The sequence below is a fragment of the Neodiprion virginianus genome, chromosome 2, assembly GCF_021901495.1.
Source record: "Neodiprion virginianus isolate iyNeoVirg1 chromosome 2, iyNeoVirg1.1, whole genome shotgun sequence".
Taxonomy (NCBI): Eukaryota; Metazoa; Arthropoda; class Insecta; order Hymenoptera; family Diprionidae; genus Neodiprion; species Neodiprion virginianus.
This window is the reverse complement of record NC_060878.1, coordinates 9,939,146-9,957,942: the sequence shown is the minus strand read 5'-3', so window position 1 is coordinate 9,957,942 and position 18,797 is coordinate 9,939,146. Positions and strand designations below refer to the sequence as shown.

At 36.8% G+C, this 18,797-nt stretch overlaps 1 protein-coding gene across 3 annotated transcripts in view; it reads left to right on the top strand.

The window, feature by feature from the left end:
- The window catches only part of LOC124298226 (5-hydroxytryptamine receptor-like), a 53,464-nt gene that overhangs the window by 17,547 nt on the left and 17,120 nt on the right, over positions 1–18,797 (top strand). For all 3 annotated transcript variants that reach the window (XM_046749957.1, XM_046749958.1, XM_046749959.1), the window contains one exon: positions 9,828–9,961. In XM_046749957.1, the coding sequence (XP_046605913.1) occupies positions 9,828–9,961 (134 nt within the window). The remainder of the gene's footprint in view (positions 1–9,827; positions 9,962–18,797) is intronic.

The following is an 18,797-nucleotide window of genomic DNA, read 5'->3' as shown; positions in this document are numbered from 1 at the left end:
GAAACATAACGTAACCTATGATCGTCGAATCTGAACCAAAAACACGAAATTTGACAGTCCGAAACATAATATAACCCATGGCCGTCGAATCTAACCTAAAAACACAAAATTTGACAGTAAGAAATATAATATAACCCATGACCGTCGATTCTAACCTAAAAATACAAAATTTGACAGTAAGAAATATAATACAACACATGATCGTCGAATCTAACCCAAAAGTACCAAATTCGACGTTCATGGGTTATGTTACGTTTACAGAGACTGAGCTTGGTCCGCAACCGACCGGCGGTGGCGCTGCGGTCTGATTTTGCATTGCCAACGTAACCGACTCGTCGAAAAAGTTGAACCTGTGATTGTCAGAATCGCCGCAGCCAAACGTACGTCCGTTTCATTTATTTCCACTGATCGGTTATAGCGGGCCGAACGAATTGAGTAGTATTATGAACGCGTGATCGGAGCTGGAAATGGAGCATGTGTTCAAAATTCACGTTAAAAAACAATGGAAATAACAATCGGGAAAAAGGTGACCGTTTTCATCGGATATTCGAGAGGGAGAAGGTGAACTGCACAGCAGAAGAGCATCGTAGGGTGTGTTATTTGAAACCATGTAGTTTTCGTATCTGTCAAAAAATTTTCTGCAATAAATTGTAAAATTAAAGAAGGATGGGACGAAGAAGAAAAAAATAGGATTAAACGTAAAATTCCCGACCAACTGGACCTGAATTTGACGTTTGATAACGCTGAGTAGAAAATCCGCACGTTGTTTCACACTGGGTGTATTTATATATATTATATCCCCTTGATGCAGGAAAAGAAAGGGATGCCCGTTTATCTCGGATGAAACAAATTTGACGGGAAGATAAGAGAAGGCAGTGCGTTATAATATTGTACGTGATTTTTGACAAGAATTTTACGATTATATAAATATTCGGCATCTTCAAAGAGATTCCTGGCGGAACTTTCAGGAATTTTATACTGCGATGAATTAATAGCAGCTTCCGAATATCTTCACATGCATTGTAATTCTAAATCGTCGATTATGTGATCGGCTGTGCGAAATTTTTATCGACATTAATGCACGGAGTAAGATTTTTCAAAGTTCGTTTCAACTCGAAGGTTAGACTCGATTCAAAACAACTTTGGATGCACTTTTAACGAAAAAAAGTCACATGTTAAAAAGGTGGCGTGATCGCAGGAGCGATAATCCGGATTCGATAATAGCGAAAAATAGGTACATTGCAACAAAAAATCACCACGTACAATGATAGTTGACAAAATCCATTCGGTAACTGAAAATTGAAGATTGGACGGATTTTTTTTAATGAAAAATGAAATCATAATATGCCAAATCTAAACAATAACACATAACATTATTGATTGGGATTGGGGTAATTAATAATTCAACTCACGAGAAAGTAAAAAATTTACAAGTTAATTCAATCGAATATTATATATCTGATAATTGAGAATGTAAAAGCCAGAATATTAACAATATAATAACAATGGTTTATAACAGAAAAATAATTACGTATTCAAGTCACGATGTTCAACTACCACTTTGAGCGAATCGATTTTTTTCTGCTTGTGATTCCATATTTTCATATTTAGTCCATATTTTCACTTTTCGACACTTTAATTGATTCGCTTTTTTGCACTTACCAGCTTTTCGCTCATTGTTACTGCCGATGCAACGTGCGCGGTATACTTTCTGGGTGAAGATGTTCTCAATGATAGTTGTGTATGTATGTATACATAGGAACCTCTCATCGGATTGAGTGCTCGGCTATCATAGGTGTACCATTAGCCTTCGGTTAGAGGGGTAATTTTCTTTTATACGTTTCTCCAATCACTTTGCTCTTATGCGTTACTTTACCTTGTCACGCAATTTCTTACTTCAGTCCATATTATACCTTACATATACATTTATTGTATAGATGTGAAAATGCCTGGGGCGATTTTCTGTCTGCGTGTTTGGTTTCTTCTATACAGCCGGACGAATTATCGTCGTTTCGAGTGGCTGATTCGCGTCTGATTCAGCGATAAAAGAAGAAAATTATTCGATTGGTGATACCGAAACCGCAAAAATTCCAATTTATTTTTTCGTACGTTATCTGAAATTTTCGTGAGCGGTGAAAGCATTTCTGTTCTTCTTGTTCCTTACGGAAAATATTTCACTTCCGAAATTGTACCTAAAAATTAATGATACGTAAATTATGACGACTACAAGATTAAAAAATTAAAATGTTGTCTTCGCGATCAAATTCAACGCCGAAGAAAAATTTTAGCTGACTTGAGCTCGTTTGATTTAATGAAATGGTCGACTTTCAACTGAATTTCATTCGAACGAAAAGAAATATTTGCATGTAAGTGTGAAATGAAAAATTGTTTATCGTTAGTTGAATAAAGAAAAATTTAGTTGATGTAGTAAAATGAATCGATTTTGCTTTGTAATATTATATCAAATCTTCAAATCTTCAGACTCTTTTATTAGTTTTGTGAATTGGATTGTTTTGAAAAAAAAAAGAAGAAAAATGTTGTAACGTTGCGTTAGCAGCAACATATTATTTGTCTGTCGGAAATTCGAAAATGGTTGCCATTGAATGATCCATATGAGCTTTTACCCGGATATTGAAGGGGCGTAAAGAGGGACGAGGATAATGATAAAGGCATTTGAAACATGCCGAGACCGTTTAGAACCTTCGAAGAAATTCGCGACCTTGGCAAAAATACTACGCGAAGTACAGTCAGTCACATTCAGACGCGTAATTGTAAGCTTTCCTTCAAATCCGACTAATTCACGTCAGTGTAAATCCGAATTTATTTATGTCCACCATCCCTTGGAAATATGCTAGTCCTTGCGGTATAAAAAGGCTGAACCACGTTCACATAAATTTCCCACATTTTTTTTTTATTACCGTACGAAGAAGAATAAATGCTTGAATACGAAAATGAGAAAATGTTTGAGCAACCTTTATCGTTTCATTGGTAAAAAAATATTTGAAACAGGTATGTGGTAAAACTGAAATATTGTTCGGTTTTTGAGTTATGTTAGTCTTTGAGTAGAGAAAGTTTGAGAATCGCTTCGACGGAATCTTATACATTTTTCGAGAGTACTATTCAAAAATCATCAATATATCTAAAGTTTGCGAAATTATGTAGCACATGAAGTAATGAATTACACAAGTACAAGAAAAAAAAAAAAAATTAATTCATGTGTACAATAATCGTTTCATGTCCCTGAAACCGAATCGTAGTCGGTTTCAAACTGACTGTTCAAAACTATCCTCACAAAGTACAGAATATTTGTGAAAAAATTTTTAGAACGAACAAAATAACTGCGGAGTTCCAAGGTTCGGAAAAAAAATTCACGAGCTTTATAGGTGGAAAAACGATATCAAAAAGTAGGAATCAAAATTAGAGTTGGTCAATTCAGCCCTTCAGCCTTGGTGAAATTTCACCACTTTGATCTTACTTTGTTTTGGATTTTCGATATTTTCACGTTCGGGATCCTAGTCGTTCTGATTTTCTCATTTTTTATACCCACTCGTCGAGTAAACTGCGCTACGTGAGTATGTTTTAACTTTTGAACTTTAACTTTGCCGGAACTTCACTTTTCGGAATCTTACATTTCGGAACTTTAAACCTTCTGGTTTCCGAACATTCGAAACTTCGTTGTTTTGTAAAAGTTTGATATTTTCACTTAAAGTTTCCCGACCAAATAATTCGAAATTAGTGGCGCTTTCGAAACTTTTAAAATTCGCAGCTTGAACTCCACCCGATCACAAGTAAAATTTGCATAAATTCTGCAAAACGTTAGCGAACAAAAGCAGGATAAGTAACTCCTTAAAAATGTCCAAATTAGTTCACATTTTGTCCGCAATATGGCGGACTCTCCCTCTCACCCTCTTACAACTGACACCGGTCTACTTTACAAGACTAAAAGCTGATGAAAAACCACCCAACCAAGCATATTTTAAATAAAATTCAAAGCAAACTTCAGAGATCTGTGCTTTTAGGGAGATTTTCATCGATCCACTTCGAACCAAAGTGTCAAATTTAGGTATCGAGGCCTTTTTGCAACAGCGCCAAAATTTCCCAAATTCAAGTTTCATCCTCGCAAGTGTCATTGTGACATTTCCCGAGCCGCCGTAACGGTTTCACGTCCAAGACGATACCTCTTCATGCAACATTGATACAGACACCGCACTGATGGCTGTACCCACACATTATATACGGTTACATAGGTGCCTATACGGTTACCAACCAGCCAGCCATCCTGTTAGCTGTGGTATATGCTGCATCTGACGGGACACGATACTCGGTTTATCTCCAAAGCATGCTGCCCACAGACCTAGAATATCCAAGTTATAACCGACCCGTGTAACTTTGCAGGCTCTACCAACGTCACTTGCACGACATATGCCGACATGCGCTCGGGACGGAGAGATTTCGTCGGATCAGCCGCGTATCGAACACGAAGAAAGGATTTTTCGTGTTCACCGATCGACGTACAGCGGTAAAAAATACGAAAGAATTTTTTCCGGATATATAACTCCTGTCGTTTGGTGAAACTGTGCCGATTTCATCAAATTGACACAAAGTGCGACTGGATAAGATGCTGTTCCGAATTTTCTTTTTTGTTTTTACCGGAAATTACGCTATATCAGAAACGGAATTTCATGGAGTTTATTCCTTTGAGTTAAACGTTATTGTGCCGAGTCTATTTTCATGAGAACATAGTAGTCCGTGATATTTGACATCTGCGGTGATTACGAATCTGGAATCAGATTTTAAAAAATCAAGGCGGTGGATCCAATATGGCGGAGGAAAATTTGAAATTCAATTAAATCGGATCAAGAAACTCTGTGCAGGAGTATTCAGGGTCGTTGATTACATTCGCCGTATTGAATTTTCGAAATCTTATTTCAGATTCGTCATCAGTGACCCCAAAAACTCCCGGACAGAGTTTTTTCTCTTGATTCTATGGAATTTGAAATTTTTGCGCGGACATATTTGACCCGCCTTCTTGAATTTTCGAAATCCGATTACATATTCGTAATCAGTGACCCGCAAAACTTATAATTTATGTAAAACATGTGTACATGTAGACGGGTAAGTTTTTCGAAAATCAATTATCCCTTCAATTTTCACGATATTTTTCAGTCAATTTGTTTCTGAGAACAATAATTTACGTTATATTACAATGACTAATCTCAAGTATTAAAAACCCACTAGTATATTATCAGAAATAGCAGAAAAAAGCGAGAAGATATGTTGAAAAGTTCTCTGAATGTACAAAAAATGGATATGAAATAGCTGGTAGAAATACTCACTTACTTACGACTCAAAGATTTAAAGGATTTTCAATTCAGCCTAAAGGAAACGATAGAAAACTGACACTGTGAAGAATTGCAATTATCATCGGTTCGAATATCAATTCTTTAGTAGCAATTAATCCGCATGAAAAAACGTGCTAAATTCAAGGAGTTTGTTTTAAAAACGATCAGAAAACATGCATTCAAAGTTTCTTTGTAACAAACATTCATATTGATATACCTTCGCAAATAATCGTTACGCAAGATGATTGATTATACAGATACTTGCAAATGAAAATGAGGAAGAAAAACAAAAAAATAAAAAAAAAAAAAATAAAAAAATAAACAACGCTGCGATCGCTTTTCCTATAATTAGCTAGCCGTTGGGAAATATAAACTGACGATACGCAAACTGTAATAAATATATCAGATCGCGTGCCGATGGGTAACCACTGTGCAAATTAGCACGTTCGGCTGCACGCGTGTATCCGCATATAAATTTACAAGAATTTCACGTGCGTTTCGTATTCAAATGTTGCCTATATATATATGGGGAATTCCATGTCACCTCGACCAATTATTCTCCCAAACCATTTTCGATTCGCTTCACGATTTTTCATACGATTTTACGGTATCAAAAAAGAACTCCTGAATTTTTTCAGTTTTTTTTCCCTCCCAAACGTTAATTTTCTACGATTATTCAAACCCGTTTAAAAATTGGCATTTTTTAAAAATCTCAAAAATGTTATTTTTCATTCCGATCATTCTGAGACCCGTCCCATGTTTCAACGTTTGGAAAATTCTCGAAAAATTCTAAAAAATCGTGCGCTCCCTTGCGTACAAAGATTCAGAATTGAAAACAGAATTTTTGATAAGATTTTGAGAATTTTCGAAACATTGGGACATGGTGTTTCGTTTGTTCAAAACGTTAAAAGTGCCGAAAGAAGATGAAAGAAAAAATAGTCCCATCGTGGAACGGGTGTCAGAATGATGGGTATGAAAAATAAGATTTTTGAAATTTAAAAAAAAAAAATGGCAATTTCTAAATAGATTTGAATAATCATAGAAAATTAACAATTGGAGGGAAATATCTGAAAAAATTCAGGAGCGTTTTTTTGAGACCGTAAAAGAGATTAAAAAAAAAATAATGCCACTTTTATATTTAATTGATTAATCAAAGAAAATTAAAGGCTGGAGGGAAAAATTTGAAAAAATTCCGTAGACCTTTTTTGAATCCGTAAAATCGTATGAAAAATCGTTTAAGCGAATCGAAAATGTTGAGGGAAAATCTTTGGTGTCGATTTGACACGGAATTTTCCCTATAAATATATGTAATGTAAATAGAACGGACGAAATGATATATTGCAATCGTACGTGTATTGAAATTACCCTCCAGTGCTGAACTGGTTCCATTTGAGCTACCAATCATTCGGTTGGGTTGGGTTGGGTAATTCGATCGGAACTCTTTGGACAAGCCGCATGTCGCGATCAGGTCGATCAGTGCATCCTGGTATTTACAATGCCCGCCGGTTGACCGTCGGATGAAAAATGTTAAATTCACCCGAACGAGTCTAATCTAACAAAGTGATGTATTCGAATCGATTTCGTTCGGGTGTTATTTATTTTTACATTTTCTTTCTTTTTTTTTTTTTTTTCTTTTGATTTATTTATTCACATTTTCCTCGTTATAAGCCGGCGGGAATTTCTGCTGATATCGCTGCAACGTTTTACCTTTCAACATTTCACTCACACGTATCTACGTACCTGCACCGCAGGGGGTGCGGAATAATTCCCAAAAGCAAAGCTGTGCCCCACGTGTCGAACCGAATGAAAGGAAACTAATAAAACCAAGATTAGCCTGCATGCGGAGCCGGAGGTGCGTTGTTTAATCTCTTCAATCCCATGGAATTGCTTCAATCCCTGTCACCCTGACCATTTTCTCCCTTTTACCACGTCATTGCAAATCTCCCGCAACGTTGATGATATACAACGCAATTTTCAAGGCTGTAAAAAAATCTATACTATTTATGGATCGCGCTTCGTACAGATTATTCATTTTTTCAAAACTGTATAGTTTAGTTCAGCAGGTATCGCAAGTTTCAAATCGAAAGTGACGAAATTTGATGAAGTATCTAAATTAATAGATTAATTGCAAATAGTTCAGAGAGAAATTTTCTCTTCGCTTACTTGGTAATTGGTAGAATAAATCAGAATTGTACAATCTTTTTAATTTATCGATGGTGAATCTTGTAATTTAGCAACACGCAAATACATTACTCGGACAATTTTTGGAGAATTTTTCCACAAATAAAACGAGCCGTTGTTTAACGGAATCCGAAAACACGTGTGTATTTTTCGGTAATAAATGGTCTAAAAATGTTGTTCCTCAGGAATATCGTCATAATGCAGATTATTTCAGATATGTGTAACGGTGAGATAAATTTTTAGTTCAGCTAAAACGTGATCAAGATTATACTCAACACGTGGGTGGTAAAAATGTACTCCAATGTAAAAAAATAGTAATAATAGCAACAATAACAATTATTATGATTATATCTGACCTTTCATGACAAAAGTTGAAATCACAGCGTAAATTGATCAAGTGGAGAAAAATTATTTGTGATTGTAATAAAACAACTTCACGAACAGACAGAATTATATTGTTGCTTTTTTTCAAATCCCAAAATTGCAACGTTTGACCAATTTTAACGTGGATCAGCTGGATTTTCTAATTCTCTACTACTATACGAATTATATATAAATTTATAAATAGAGCTGTACGCATGCGACGAATCTTTTGAAATGAATTTCTAATGACGTTAATATACCGTCAAATATACATAATGGATGTAACGATACTTGATTCAAGCGTTGAAAGCTACGTCAGAAAAGTATATATTTTTGAATGAAATTGGATTTCACCCGTAGGCAATCTTTCGATGTGCGGCGAGGGTGAAGCGGAACAATCTCTTTGTAGAAAGATATAACGGAATACGATAACGAGTCGGTATGCATATATATATATATATATATACACATATATAACATACAGCGAGTTACGTATGATGTGATAATAAACGTACCTATGGCGACGTTTATGAAATTGATTTTCGGGATGGATGTGAAGAAATTTTTTTGAAAAATTCCTATCATCCTCCAGACATGCCTTGTTTTAAAAAGCTTGCCGAGTATCTTTATCTTTATCCCTTCCAGGCGTAATTTATCTTATCTATATCGGTTGAAAAATTTAGTATCATGGTACTTAGCTGTGACGATACTTTCTGGGGTTCGTATTTTAAATATACAAATGTTAAACTCAATTTATGGACATTTAGATAAATACAGAGAAATCAAATGATTCAATGAATAAGGGACACAAGTTATGCGAAAAATGTTCAAATATGTTTATTCAAACTATCTCAGAAAAGATCAGTTGAATTGTAAAAAGTGAAAAACAAAATTATACATCCACATTCACATCTTATTTGAAACACGACTTATGGACAAAGGTTATTAATGGTTATGAGAGTAAGCTTGCTGATTCGATTGATTCCAAAACAAGTTACTTTATCGATACGAATTTAGTGATTCTAAATTGTAGCAATGCTTAAACTTTATACAGTAAAACAATGACAAAATACGTGACTCAGCTGGGGCGAGGTTGAAGTTCCGATTTTGAAAAGTTTCGAAAACGCTCAATTTTGAATTATTTCGTAGCGAAACTTCGACCAATGAAACAAAGCTTTTATTTTTGTTTGTAGAATGATCGGAAATCCGACGTTTCAAAGTTCCGAAATGTAAGATCCCGAAAATTCAAGTTACGATAGAACGAAGTTTAGAAAAGTAAAGTTCCGATCGAGCAAAGTTCCGAAAGTTAAAACATACTCGCACAGCGTAGTTTACTCAACGAGTGGGTGTGAAAAATCAGAAAAACCGAAAATCAGGATGACCAGAATTTCGCAAATAAAAATATCGAAAATCCAAAACGAAGAAAGATCAAAGCGGTGAAATTCAGATTTTAAATTTATCTCACTTTCGCACTTTCGGAACTTTGACTTTTCGAAGTTAAGCCTTTTCGGAATATTGCGCTTTTTGAAGTTTGAGCGCCGGGTTTCGGACCATTCGAAACTTTACCGTTTCGTCAAAGTTTGGTTTCTTTACTTCAAGTTTCGCTACAAGAGAATTCGTCATTCGGCGCTTTCGAAACGTTTCAAATTGAAAATTTCAACCCCGCTCCACAGTCATTACATTCATTGTACCGTAATCGTGATATTGATAATTGCAACAACTTTGAAACTTTGCTCTATCGAAACTTGAATTTTCGGAATTTCGCAATCCAAAACTTTGACCCGTCGTGTTACCGACCATTCGAAACCACGTTTCGTTAAACGTTTACTCAAAGCGCGTAAATCTAAGTTACATTTTACACAATATCTTTACACACCGTGTAAAATACACACATTACGTCATATCGAAATACATAGGCGAATATTCTGCCATCTGTTTCAGGCAATGTCTTCGTTATCGCCGCCATATTTCTCGAGAAGAATCTTCAGTCGGTTGCAAACTATCTTATCGTCAGCCTCGCAGTGGCGGACCTTATGGTGGCGTGTCTCGTCATGCCTCTGGGTGCCGTTTACGAGGTGAGTTAACAGGATTAAACTCAGAAATTCGCTGCACCCCCCGGGGAGGCAATCTCCCTTCGTCTTGGGAAAGAATATAAAAATGATAATAAAAACGATAATAAACATAAACATAATCAGAGGCAGAAGTATCGAGTGTTTCGTCGACGTTGAATTTCACAAACATTTCAAAATTAATTTCTTACCCCAGCTATGCTAATTGTTATGACTAAGATACACCGGCACCTCGACGATTTACAAAATTCACAAATTTCACTGAGATTCGATGATCTTTCAAGAAACTTATCAATGAAAAATACTTCAATTATAAACTATAGAGATTTGTGAAAGTTAAATTTTTATGTCGCCATTTTCGAGTTGTTTAATATCCATAAATTGGTTTTCTACCGTTTTACCAAGACACTTTGTTTTATCGTACATTTTTTTTTTTTTAAATAACACCCTTACTTTCGTTAGAAAAAAAAAAAAAAAAAACTCGCAGTGAATTTGCAAAAAGTATATTGGGACAAATATACAGGTTTGAAATAAAAAAGCAATATCCAAGCTCTCGTTTGCCGTATCGATATTTCTCTCTTATAATTTTAACGATTGTACAAATTTGTTGAATTCTCAACGAAGTCAGATAAAGGAAAGGTGTTGAATTTGGCCACAGCAGCTTTAGTAAAACAAGCGGATAAAAATAAAGAAAATGAAAAAAACAGCTTGGGTCCCAAGTCCAAACGTACAGCATATTCGTTTACGTTGATTCATTTCAATAATATATATATATATATATATATATATATATATATATATATATATATATATAACATCGTGTTTGTTACAATGGAAATTTGACTACTCGGTGTCCTAAGGTAGGTTACATAATAATGCGTACTACACGCGAAATAGGTACAACGACGGAACGAACGTCTCTAAATAATTCAGATCGTCGACGTGTTTCAGCCGGAGTGAATTATACGAAAATGTCGCCACCGTGTAAATCCGCGTCAATTTACCTTACACCTCAATCACGAACGGTTCGCCACGATATTATTCCACCTCACATTTATACGTATGTAATTATGTATCTGTCGTCAAGCCTTGTCTATAAGTTATAGACAAAAGTAAGAAAAAAAGACCATGCGTGTCAAAAATTACCGATAATTGATTGTACTAACTATTCAATTGTTTTTTTTTTAAGACTATTTCCAGACGTCAAATTTTGATTTCTTCGACGTAACTGATGAAAGAAAAAATTATTTTATTAGGTACAAAGTTTGATTTCGGTGTTTAAAATTAAAGTGAAAAACTACTTATTTTCTCAAACAGTTATTGTAAATATCAATTGAACAAACTTCAGTTTCGCATTTAAATCACTTTCATTCAAAAGCAATATTGTTTCGGTTTTTTATTAGCCGAATAATTGAAATCAGATTTTTTTCAATCTTCAAACAGCATTCTCCTTGCAGCAAAGTCAAAATTTTTCGAAAAATAGTAATTTTCATCCGTTTAAACTCGTTTAACCTACAATAATGAGAAAATTATTGAATCGACATTATTTCTCCCAAGACTACAAAAGCAAAATTTAAGGGATGTGTATATATTCGTCCATTGTTTTGACGCAAGGCAAATAAAAAAATAATTACCTCAACCCGGGCACAAATTCAAAAAAAAAAATTCGTTCAGCGGTGTAATATGCTTGTCATTTTTCATCACGAGTATCCGCAACTTCAAATTAATATTTTTCGTTACTCTCATCGTAGTTGGAAGTGAAAAACTCATCATTTCAGGTATAACCACAAAACAGAGACTAAAATAAGAATAATTTTCTCACCGTTCTCGCAAAAGACAAAAAGCAATTTTTTCAATCATCGATAAAAAGAAAACCTCGCGTTAAACGTTTTTATGTTTTATGGCCATGTTCGTATCATACTTCTAGTCGTAGGTTCAACAGTAGCTCAGGACGACTAGAGGCGTAGATAAAATCGAAGTAATATCGAAGGTTGTATATTTCACGTGACACCATCGGGATTGAGATAGGCGATCGAGCCACAGTGGATGCATTGTTGTTATTACAGTTTCGGATTACCCGGCCAATCCTTGGGCAAAGACGATGCATCACAAATTATTTGCCCCGTCCACGTCGCATGAATTACGCTTTCTATGGAACCTTGGCTAATTCAACTGCATGCCATATTATTAATGGATCGTGAATATATTGAGCTATCGCTTCAATTCCACGTATAATGGATTTAGGACGAGTACGTTGCGTAGTTTCGATGCTTTGAGAAAATGACACGTTTCATACTTGCTCGCCTTTCGTTTTTCGCGATTTTTATTCCATTTTTTAATTAATTCATTCAACCCTGTGAGAGTTTTTCAAGTTTACATTACGGTGGAAATTAAAAAATAATACAGTTACGTTTGCTGTTGGGTTGCATTTCATTTCGTTCGGAACGTAATTATTAATTACTTTATTCGTTGGTATCACAGAGGACGACCTTTTCCGGACAATTATGAATATTGATTAACTACAGTTTTTTGCCAAACTTTATAATAAAATAAAGAACAAAAATTTGTCACCACGACAAGGGGTTTATAAAATTCTTGTCTCGACTTGGAAAATGTTCGAAAATAGTAAACATCGAATAAAACGTCACAGAATTTTGATTTCGTACTCGAAAATTCATTGTAATGAAAATTTTTAAAATAAAAAATATCAGAAAAAACCTTGAACGTTTTTGAAATGAGAAAATATCCCCCGAAAATCTAAAAAAAAAAGTAATACGTTTTTAGACGCCCAACGGAATGCAAATTACGAAAACACGACAGGATTTATCGAAGTTAATTTTATATTTCAAATACGACTGGAAATTTTCTTTCACATTTTTCTTTACCTCGATTCCTAACGATCCACAAGGTATAGAAATAATTCAATCTCGGCAATTTATTCGATCGGTCTAACCGAAAAATATTTTTGATCACAATTCTCGTCAGTTCCTTTTTCGATCAAATGTTTTTTTTTTTTTTTTTTTCTCACAAGGTTTTATTTCTTTAACGTAATAACTTTAATGCTTCAAAATTTCGTAGAGAAATATTCGAGAGAGAGATAGAGCGATACGTAAAGTCTGTTGCATCGGTGAAATAAAATTTCTTAGTTGCAAGCTGCTGCTTCTTAGAACTTTCTTCTTTTATTTGTTTTTTATTTTTTTTTTTTGTAATTTTATTTTCACTTCTTCATTTTATTTCAACTCTTCCCAGCCAGACTTCACTGATGTTTTACAGTTCTGCTTGTGGAGTTTCTTTGTCAGCTGGCGAGTCCTGCTTGGTTCTCTCATCGTTGCGCGCACCAAGCTCTCGCGATTCCTTGTTATATCCGGTAGCGCTTCCGGTGCCGATGTATACCACGTACCTGCACATATTTCTGTGTTCCTATAAAAGTTCCCCGCGCCTCTTCTTCGCCCATTATTACACACGTTTAATAAAACACGTCAGTGACACAGATGAGTGTGCAATTCCACAGATTCTCATACGATAAACAATTTCTCATATGCATGCATGTGTAATATACGAAAGTTATGCAGGTACACCAAAGAGACGCAGCTTCCGGGCGTTTCTTTATCGTTTCGGAACAAGCTGACGGTCTTTTTAGTTGTAAATATGTTCGTTTCCTTCATCATGAAGTAAACTTCAATTGGTCTCGAATTCACGGTGTTATCAAATTTTTTACGGAGGCGTGATGTTCTCGGAATAATGTAAGACTCAAACCCGTTAAGCAGCATTGTTTCTTCGTTAAATCCGTGTTTTCACCCGTTCTCTACCGTCTCTTCAAAGATTATGTGAATATCAGTTTTTGCTCGAGTATCAGAAGCGAGGTCTGAACGAGCTTGCGACATATTCACATGTAAATGACACGCGAAACGAGGCGCTTTTCTTCGTTGATTTAGCGGTATATTATAATCTACGTTTGTATTATACGGGAGAAGGAAAATCGCCTTGATGTTATTGTCGGCTACGGCGTTGTAGGGAGAACCTGCAAAAGAAGGAAGTTTCAAGGATTCGATAGAGAACTGCGCGAAGAAGATATTAATGGAAAGTTAACAGCCGACGATGAGAGACATTTCAGATTCATTCAACGGTGAGGCCTCGTTTTTAAGTCGAAACAATTTCTACAATGTTTTTGACTGATCTGAATTAAAACTTGAGACCAAGGTAACCGGTGATATGATCAATGTTAACAAAGTCAATGTGTGAATCAGAGCACGGATCGGAATTTCTTTCACTTTGAGGGAGAATCCATCTCTATGATTCATCCTTCAGCTTGATTTTTTCAGACACTTTACTTTAAGTCTCAATCTTCAGTTAACGCCCCGCTCTAAGATAGCCTTCGCATAACAATTTACTTTGGTAATGACCTGAAGGATATCACTTAGCTAGGTGTGTAGGTACATCTGCAAGTCATCAGCGGATATTATGTTATTGGGGAATGTTAGGCTCGGTAACCATTCCGTTTACGAAGGTGTATAAGAAAGGCCAACGGCCCACGATCAGAGCCCTGGAGCACCCCAGGAAGATTGCAACGACATTTGGAAGGATCATTCGAGAGATCCTGTACAGTCAAACACGAGTGAAAACACTTGACCGTCTCGTTTTGAAGAGCAACAACGCTTGAGCTTGATGAAGATTAATTTGTGATTGAAACTGTCGAATGCTTTGTGATTGGAGCTGGATAGTATCAGAATGGTTACACACCTGTTATCAATTCGGTTTACAAAATCATCGAGCAATCTAAAAACAACACTCAGAGTACGGCGATATTTTCGAAAGCCAACTCGAGTGGGATCCAAGATGATGTTGTGCGATTATATTCGCTATGTAATTGGTAATTATCCAAATACTTTGACAATATGGTAGCATTCAGTTATAAGTTTAGTGTTTGGCTCAGTAATAGGCGGCTAAGAAATCGGTTCAAATCCGGATTCTGTCCACCGGATTTTGCAATGTTGGACAACAGGATGTTCCAAATTTACAGTCGTGACGTGTCACCGTGATTTTGAATTAGAACAGTTAATCCAAGATATGTTCCGGTGTTACATACTAAAAATAAAACCGTTCAGAATCCGCTGAAAACAGATCTAAAGATCAAGAGAGAGGAAAAGAAAGATTTGCAATACGGACAGTGCGAGATATTAATATGTGTGTAAAAGAAAAAAAAAAAAAAACAAATTGAACTTCTAATGGAAGAACTTCAATTTTTGATAGTATGATTGAAATTTTCTTGAAGAATTTCTATTTCTTCTCCGTTACGAAGTTACGTGGGGTAGTAAAAGGGAGCGAAAGCTTGTCTTTTCACGCGTGGTGTCCAAAATCGTGAAACGGTAAATCGATCGAAGCGTCTATTGGAAAATGTCCGGCTTGTAGAAAACCCAGAGAGAATACGGCTCGACCTTGGATCAGGCAAAAATTTTTTATCGGTGAAAATTTCGATCCCCTTTTCCCAAGTGGTGACTTAAATCCAAGAAACATCAGCTAGAGTCCGTATATTAATCACAGCATTATTTCAGCGATCCATACAAGGTCTCGTCATAATTTTCATCTGTAAAGTTGACGTTGATAAAAACGAGGTCACATGTCACAGGGTTTCGAATTACGAAAGTACGTCGGCTTATATTTTTCACCCAAGTTATTCCATTCATTCGTACAAAGTCACAGAAGTATATTTGATACGTTATTGTAATCTCCAAGTATGCGAGGAGAGAAGAGCGACGATATGTTCGCTTAGAGAGAATCTCCAAGAAGGAGTGGAAAAATCTCATCTTACTCGCTCGGCACCCTTGGGAATTCCTTGCTTCGCTTCTTTATCTCCTTCACTACCTTCGCTCTCTGTGTGTGTGTGTGTGTACGTCTGTGTCTTTGTGTTTTTCTCCTTTTTTGCATGTTTTTTCTTTTTTTCTAAATACTTTGTCCTTTTCTTTTCATTCCCGCCGCAAAGGGTTCGGCTCACTGAGGATATTTCAAGCCCTCTTCCCTTTCCACATCCAGCGAGGTATTCTCGCAGGTTCGGTGTAATGCCATCATCTCGAGCGGTATTTTTCCTCTTTATTTTTCCCGCGACTGACATTTTTCATACATGGGTACCATCGTGGGTCTGTTACTCCCTCGTACTGACCGACTCGAGTGCAGTTCGTATATCCATATATATATATATATAGTAGCTCCGTAACTGCTATCGATCAACGACTCGTTTTACTCCCTTAATACGAGTTCCGTTGAAGGCTCACTTAGTCACGTTATTTTGTTTATGGCGTATGTAAACAGTACCATACCATCATTGGCCACTGTGTTCACGAGGTTAATGAAATATTGAGCCCTTATTTGAAACAGGCTAAAAAACGACCGTACTTTCCGTTCGTCTGCTCTTTAAGGGCGAATCTACAACCTGTTACTTTCCCTTCAACACATCGACACGTCATGACTCCCAAGTATCAAATTTCGGTACCGGCATTGTGACTTGACGGTGAAAAGGACGATTTGTTTGAATATGTGAAAATAGTTTGACGCGCGGCATCAGGAGGCGGGTAAAAAAAAAAAAAAGTCCACTCGGGGTGGGTAGATTGAAAAAAAGAAGGATCGAAGTAGCGTCACCCTATTTTTTATACCTACACGGCATATTGTCCGTATAAAGTAGGCCGTCGGACACGCAAAGAGGTTCGACGGGATGAGGGGTATCACCCTGAGAATGAAGCGCATTCTTGAGATATTTTTTTCCCTTCATCCCCAGCAAGGTCCCTGATCAATGTGGTAAGGATTGCGCATATATTTTCACCACGGCCACTGTGGGTATGCCTGTGGCGGGGCGAGGAGGGGCTGATGTATGCCTGCTTGAAAGTCCATTCGTGTTATTGGAGTTTTCTCCTCGAGAAGAGGCGAAGCGTCTGCTTGTCGTCGAGGATTCACCGAAACGCCGCCCTGAGAATCAACCGAATCAAGAATCAAGAGTCAGGAATCAAGAATCAAGGATGCATTAGGTTTCTTCTCGAATCAGGAAATGAAAACAGCGAATCTCTGAACGCACGTACGCGTTTTACTTCTCTGCGTTTATCTCCTTCATTTCAAAAACAATCAGACAGGATTCTTTCATCCCGTATCATACCGCCTTCTTTTCATTCGGTCATGTTAACTTGCCACTCTCGAAATCTCCGCTGTCGCAAAAAAAAATTTCTTGCCAAATTAGAACCTTGCAAGTAATTCCACAGGTTAAATTAACCTGCGACTCGCTTTGCTTCAACGAGTTACCGTATTGTGCTTTATTTTCAAACAGAGCTTTTTCATTTTTGAAGAAAAATTATTTGTGGCTCTGAGATTGTAGATTGGGAAAGTATTTAAAGTAATTGTGCCGAATGGCCTGCGGTAGAAAACTGTCTAACCTTAAACTGTTTTAAAATTCGTAATGTTTCGTCGGTATAATAATCATGACACTGTAACAGAAGGTGAAGAGACGGAAGCGTAGAGGAAAAGTATCGAAACCGAATCAGACTTTTTTTTAAATTAATTATTAAAAACCAATATTTTAAATAAGTTAATAAAATTATTCAGAGCGAGTGAATAATTGATCGAAGCCGAGAGTTGGCTGATTGAAATTGGCTTGCGTCGATAAAAATTAATTAATCATATGCAGCCGGTAAAAATTGACAAGCCAATTAAATTTTTGTTGTTTTTTTTTTTTACCCCCTCGCTCGCGAAGATGCCGAGGCAAGAAAAAATCGGTATTCCAAAGAATTCGCGATTCGCCGGCGGTATGGAATTCGGTATGGCTGTAACCATAACCTGGCTAAAAGATCAGAGGATATACTGATTACACCGAGGGTGGGTGTCGTCGATTGGCGTAAAGGGTTCAGGGGAGCGAAAATTTTCCCAATCAGAATTAGACTCGGCGTGAATATGCAATTGACACGGTTTCAGTCGGAGGGATTGTTTATCAATTTGGGGTCCCGGTCGGCTAGGTGGAAATAACAGCGGAGGGTGAATTCAGGGTGAATCAAACATCAAATAGAAGCGGGTCGGCGGTGGAGGCAGCGATGTTCCTACACGCTCATCACGATCGTACGTAGCTCTGCGGAGTTGTGTCAAAAGCAAGAGAGCCGGTGAAGAAAGTTCAAAGTTCTCTTTGCCCGTAGGTATAAACGCGGAGAGAAGGGTAGCTGAACTATAGGAGAACTTGGCGAAAGTTAGCGCCGAGTGAAGCTGGCGAAGTTTAAGTATCAGGTACACCCGGCCGGAGTCAGACTACGCTCTCTAACAATCTAACGGTGGTCTAATCTAATAGGTGTGTGCACCCAGTGCCAGGTGACCATGACGACCAAGTCCAAGACGAAGAGAGCAAAGGGTCGAACTTGGATCTTGGCGATATTCGCTGCGAAGATGGTCGAAGGACGAAGGGGTGGTCGGACGTGATCAACAGCGCGGAATATGAAGTGGTTAGAAACGAAACAGCCGACAAGCTCGATTAAACGAATCGCCGGAATTGGTACGAACGAATTTACCGTTCATAGTAATCACTGACTACCACTTCGTCGGAAAAAACCGAGTAATTGCTCTCGTATCGGGGTTAATAACATCCTGGATGATTAATTTTCGAACCTCCGGTACGTCGGGTAACTCTCAGTTAATTAATTGGCTCGCGGTTATTTATAGTATATGCATAGATCGGTGGTAGGAGAAACTAACGCGAAAGTAATAATGTGACATCCGTTTGACGTGATATGAACACAACTTCAGCGTTTATTTTTGTTATTTATTTAAATATTCAAATTATTTGCTTGTCAATGAATCATTTTTTCTTTCTTTTTTTTTT